Source organism: Eublepharis macularius, chromosome 7 (genome assembly GCF_028583425.1).
Source record: "Eublepharis macularius isolate TG4126 chromosome 7, MPM_Emac_v1.0, whole genome shotgun sequence".
NCBI classification, from domain to species: domain Eukaryota; kingdom Metazoa; phylum Chordata; class Lepidosauria; order Squamata; family Eublepharidae; genus Eublepharis; species Eublepharis macularius.
In genome coordinates this window covers 95,939,733-95,945,732 of record NC_072796.1, presented here as the reverse complement: position 1 = coordinate 95,945,732, position 6,000 = coordinate 95,939,733, and the positions used below count along the sequence as shown (strand labels likewise).

The 6,000-nt window shown below is 36.2% G+C and overlaps 1 protein-coding gene across 3 annotated transcripts in view; it reads right to left on the bottom strand.

Moving 5' to 3' along the window:
* Window positions 1–394: 394 nt before the first annotated feature.
* Window positions 395–6,000, bottom strand: part of SULF1 (sulfatase 1) — a 61,404-nt gene continuing 55,798 nt past the window's right edge. The window contains exon 18 of one of the 3 annotated variants that reach the window (XM_054984734.1): window positions 395–2,931. In XM_054984734.1, the coding sequence (XP_054840709.1) occupies window positions 2,120–2,931 (812 nt within the window). In that variant the 3' untranslated portion in view covers window positions 395–2,119. Of the gene's footprint in view, window positions 2,932–3,867; window positions 3,964–6,000 lie in introns of those variants that run through there. The other 2 variants (XM_054984735.1, XM_054984733.1) reach the window with 2 other exon arrangements.

Below are 6,000 nucleotides of genomic sequence, written 5' to 3'. Positions count from 1 at the left end.
TGTGGAAAACTAATAGCTACACATAACTCTCAGAAGTTTTAATGATGGAATTTTGATTCATATGTAGATCTCCAATCAAGTGAAAACACAGCTGTCACTATGAGTTCTTCAATCCTAGCTGTATCAAGAAAAACATTGTTTTTTATTTACTATGCAGTAGCTAAACAGTGCCAAAGAAGAATGACCACAGGAATGTTCTTGAACCCTCAATTCAAATCTCAGCTCCCAAAGTCGTATTTACTATACAGGGCAATGATATTCACCTACCTTCAGGCCACTCACTGTAAAGCGTACTGAAATAAAGTGTTCAAAAACTGCAAAATATCAAAACATGTACTGTTAGATAATCAGGAATGTCTGTTTCCAGTCCTAACTTTTTATGCAGGGGTTATGAATTAAATTCCTTTATTTTTTTAAAAAAAGGGAATCTTTCTATGAAAACTTTTTGCAGATTACAGGTATAGCAACTATTCCAAGAAATACAGCCTCTAGACTTTCCTGAAGTCAGAATTACTCTATAAATGTATTGCAGAATATTTTACAAGAACAGAAGCCTAATAATATAAAAAGCAACATACAAGCGTTCATGGCTATAAATAGGTTTGTTTTGTCACTCAGCCCATAATACATACAAGTTTACAGAACCTATCACAAACTTTTCCTGGAAATTATTAAATGCCCAAGTAGAATATACTGCTGCCTTTTGAAACATTTTTCAAAAACATCCTTTCCCCACTAACATACCTAAAACATCAATTATAAACTGGAAGGTATGGTTTTGAGATGATTTGTTTCACTGTATCGTGTTCTTTGGATGTTCAGGGTTTTTTTTAAAAAAAATGCTTAAAATGGATATTCTAAAAAATTTAAATGGTATTCAAAACAGCTAAGAGAAAAAGTGTTTGGTATAGTGTAGCAATGAACTTTAGAAGGAGTTGTAATAAAAAAAAATTTTGTTCACTGTACATTCAGTTTTCATATGATTTTACCATTTCTTTCAGCTATTCTGTTCAACTGTACTCCACTGCTCTGGCATACACACGTTTCATTATTCACTTAATTGGAGATGGATGCACATGAGTTTCTTTTCTTTACTAAAAGGAATGACAAATAGAGAGGTGCAAGACGCATAGCTACAGTCGAGCATTATGACTGCAAAGATACAAGGGAACTGACTGTGCAGCCTTGCACTAGGCAGAGTAGTCCCACCCCTCCCATGCATTTCATGTCATAAAAAATGTAGGTATGTCACTGAGGAAGACAACCAAACTGTAAGCACATTTCTGCTTCCTTAGACCCCTTCTTTGGCTTGGGGCTTGTATTTTAAGTGCTTCCAGTGTCTTAAATGAAACAACTACTTTCCTGAGCATGTCACAGCTCTCACTTGATTAATGGAAATTAAAGTTCCTTTACAATAAAAAAAGAATTAGAAAATGCAGAGCTTAATTACTTATAAGCCTACATAGCAAAGTCTGAATCAATTTAAGTCCTCCTGTATTAATCTTTCATTAGCTATCTCTCTTAGGGAAAAAGTTATCATAAATCAATCAGAACATAAAAGTTTAAATTATTCCAATTTGGATTACTGATTTTCACACTTCATGCTGCACACTGCTTCTATGACATCCTATTTTATTGTATTGTAATTACACATCATTAGCAAAGAAAGAATGAAGAGTACCAAATTAATAAAGGGTATGGCAAGCATTATAAAAGTGCAAGATAATTTTACTCTGACAGTATGAAATTCCAGTGATTAATTTTTTTTTCAAATCAAAAATGTATTATTCAGAGAACTTAAATGGACAGAAACATTCATTGGCATCAAACTATTTTCAGAACTGAGAAAATACAAAATTCCAGACTCATTTGAGGAGGTCTTCGTAGTTGTTTAGAAAATAGTGTTCTTACTGTAAAAATGACTTAAACATGGACTCCTTCCACTACAGTTAAACAAAATGGCAGGTTTTATGGCACGTGTGTGTGAAACACACATTTCAGGCTCATTAATTTACTATGGAAATGTATCAATAATATAATTTGGAATGTCAGTTGTCAGGGCTACTTTTATTTGCCAACTAATTCATAATGAACAAGAATGTAAATGGGTTTGCATGACTTAATCTGAGGATAGGGGAAACGAGGCACTGCCTTCTATAGCTACAAACTGTGAAGATTCTTCTGGAAAATGTTCCCTTTTTTCCAACGCTCTCTCAGTTTTATGCTCCACAATTAATGTGTTTAACGCCTGATGAATTACTGCTTCATCTGAGTTTGTGGGAAGATAGATCTGTTCTTCAAAAATATCTTCTGCAGAGTCACTGCCTGGGGCAGAATCTTTCTGAAGAATGCTAACTGGTTGTAAGATGAAGCTATGTCTAGACTCCAGCTCTGTCAAATCATTCCCACTAAAACCCATTTCAAAACTAACTGGGTCTTCGGCCTCCAGCCATGTTTTTCCTTGGTGACTACTCCAGTGTGTGGGATTTGGATTCCTTTTTTCAGGAATGTCATTGCTTAATTCAAGTGTGCTCTCCTGATGTAACGTAACTGCTCTCATAGCCAGGGCCCCCAAATCCGTTGGCAAGATAGGCTGTTCCTCATGAGATGTCAACCAACTTGAACCTTCATCTGATCCAGCAGAGCTCATTTCCAGCAAGGACAATGGTGCAGATGATTCATCCAAATAGCCACTGGGATGAGCAGTGTGAGTCTTTGCTCTTCCATTTTGCTCAGAGTAACTGTTCAGCAGTGCAAAGATTCTATCTACATCCTTCAAGTAATTTGTCCAGTCATCAGGACTTAGTTGGTAGTCATTTCTGGGTTCATATAAGGTTTCATTCACACTGTACAAATCTTCCAGTCCCTGCCAGTTGACATTTTCAGTGAAGTTTGGCAGCTTAGCCTTCCCATCCATGCCATAACTGTCCTCTGTAACAAAAGAAGATGAAGAAATTGTTGACAACAGCCTAAACTTCACTATGTAACACATTTGCTATCATCTTGTTTTTGAGCATGCGGCTTCTTACATTTTAAAAGCCCTCGTCACAGTTTTAGCACATTGATTTATTACAGGAAAAAGAAATAAAAGCAAAATAAATATATATTATTTTTTAGAGAAAGGTGTGGACGGAACCAAGAAAAGTGAAACAATATATAAGACTCAACTGTAAAGGAAAAAGTAGTATATTTGAAAACGTAGATGCACATAGCTCAAAAGTAACAACAGGAACCCATAACAAGATCAACTGTCTATGTGGAAGCAAATAACTTATCTGATTAAGCACTACTTCTGGGTTCAACCAAGTCCTCCTAATCCTTTTTTAAAAATCAAAATAGAAGGAGACTCTTTCTGTTAACTTCACTCAGATTTTCTGTCCACCATTAATACATTCAATAAAAAATGACAATGACCCTATTTTTTGGTTAAAAATTACAGTGGCCTAGTTTAACATTAATAAACTAGGCAGTTTAACATATATTTGAGGATTTACAATAATATTAATAGGTGGTGGCCTGAAGGTAGCAGCACCCAGTGAGAGGGGCTGTGTCCGTCCCCGACATCCTTCTCCATCATACCCCAGTGAATGACCAATTTCTTAACTTCATAGCACAGGATGTAGAGAATAGGAACAGTATTTAAAGGATCTGCCTAACACAATGTAAAAGGCAAAGGGAAAACACACAAGGTACTATACAGCACGATACTTCTCAAGCAGCAAATCAACCAATATTATGCGAACACCATCAAAAGTCATTAGTGATATAAAATGGTTAAGGGCAAACTATATATACTGACTTTCATATCTTTTTCGCTTATGTTTTTTTAAAATGAAAAGCAGCTTTGTAGGGAAGTGATCAGGATATTGGGACCCTGGAGGATCAGAGTATGTGGTTTCCTCTTGTGCACTCCTTTTGGACTCAACAGCACCACTATTCTTCTTGCTTCAAGGAAGATCGGTACTGGTAAGGTAAAAAGAAGTACAAGAGAATTGTGCTCAACTTACTTTGGAAAGAACTGGGAAATTGCCCCATAAGGTCTTTGTGATGATGTGGGGGGAAAGTTGGGATGATTTCACATTTCCTAACAAGAGGGATAACCCAGTGGCACAGCAGAGCACACTTCTTTCAACCCTACTTGTCTCAGTGGCTTCTGGGGTGATCTCCCATTTCCTGATGGGAGAGGCATTTGAGGGCAGTACAGAAACTTGCATTCTTCTACTGCTAGCAGAGACGTCTCTGACTAAGGAAGGAAATGGGACATCATCCCAGTATCTTCAGTCAGTGGTTCTTGGTAGGACCTCAAGCATATCAACTGCTGTTGGCTGGAATCTGATTTTAGTTTCATATACAGTTAACATGGCACACAACTGTCTCACAAAAGTGTTATAGAGAGTAACAATATAAATTATCTTTTACATGCTTTCATCAGCCTAGATCCTGGTATCCCTGTAGTGAAACATTTGTGACTTTTCCACAGGCACATTTAACTGCAATATGTTCCAATTTTCAGCCCAATTTGTAGCTGAATTCAACAGCACAAAGCTAAGATAAATGCACTGAACTGCAGTTGTTTCTGTCATGGATCACTACAGCTGGATAAATATAGAAACACAACCACATCTGTAGCTTGAGATCAAACTCTGTCACATTTGTTATAGTAAAAACATTATGTGAAAAACTGACATTCAAGAGCTCTTGGGTGCAAAATTTTAAAGTGAACCTCTTATGCCTGAAATACATGCATTGGAAGATCAAGGGTAACCTTCCTCTTGAGAGATCTGACTTGCTTAGCTAGATTCTTTGACAACACAATTATCTGAAAGTAAACCCCACTGAAGACAATGGGATTTTCTTCTGAGAAAATATGAATGGGTTCAGATCCAATGCAGATGGGGAGCATAGTAGGAAAGGCAAAGTTCTCAGTAATTAAAATACTTATAATCAGCTGAGTTTGCCTGGCCTTTGCTCATGTATCTTTAAACCCTGTATAAGTTATTTATTTTATTTACTTCATTTATACCTTGCCTTTCTTCTCAATGGGGACCCAAAGTGGCTTATATTATTTTCCTCTCCTACAATTTGTCCTCACAACAACCCTGTGAGGTAGGTTAGGCTGAGAGAGTATGACTGGCCCAAGGTCACCCAGCAAGTTTCCATGGCAGAGTGGGGATTCAAACTTGGGTTTCCCGGATCCTAGTTCTCAATAAGAGAAGAGGCTTGATTAAAATCTGGCCTTCCTTCAATTCCCAAGTATGCATCATACTGTCAAAATATGAGCGTATTTCAAATCTTATGTACATTGTCATTAAAGAGGCTATATGTGCATACCTAATGGCCAATTGTTCCTATATATGAAGGATTTTCAGTAAAATTTTGCACATAATCCTCATATAATAGTTAAGAACTAGCTGAAAAGTTAAGTTTGGTGTACTGCTGAAACTTTAAACATTCTTACATTCTTCATTATAATACACATACTTCCATTTAAATCCATATTTTTAATTTTGCTTTTATATATATATATTTGTACTATGTAAGCTGCCTTGAACACTGTAGAAAGGGGGGATAAAAATATTTTAAATAAAGAAATGAAATAAATAAATGAGAAGATTGTTACATTTCAGTCTGAGATGAGCCAGAGGGAATTTCATTCTTTCCAAGTACTCCAAAAGAGTCAAATGAATCACCTTCTGTTTTGGTTTTTAGGTTTAAAAAATCCCTGATATTGCAATGTCGATTGCAAATATGAACCTCAATTTATTTTTATTAACATGTTTTCTAATGTTCACATGTTAGAAAAATGGGGAAGTATGAACTTAAAATAATGTAAGCTTCTAAACCCCTAGACAAGTCTCCCATTATGGATTTTTGAAATGGGATTGTTCTACTGGCTTCAAATGAATTCTTGAGCTGCTCAGAGGCAGACAAATAACTGGAGAAAAGAAGACAGTAAACCTCTACCATTGGGCAGCAAAGTAAAAGACATAGTAGGAATTA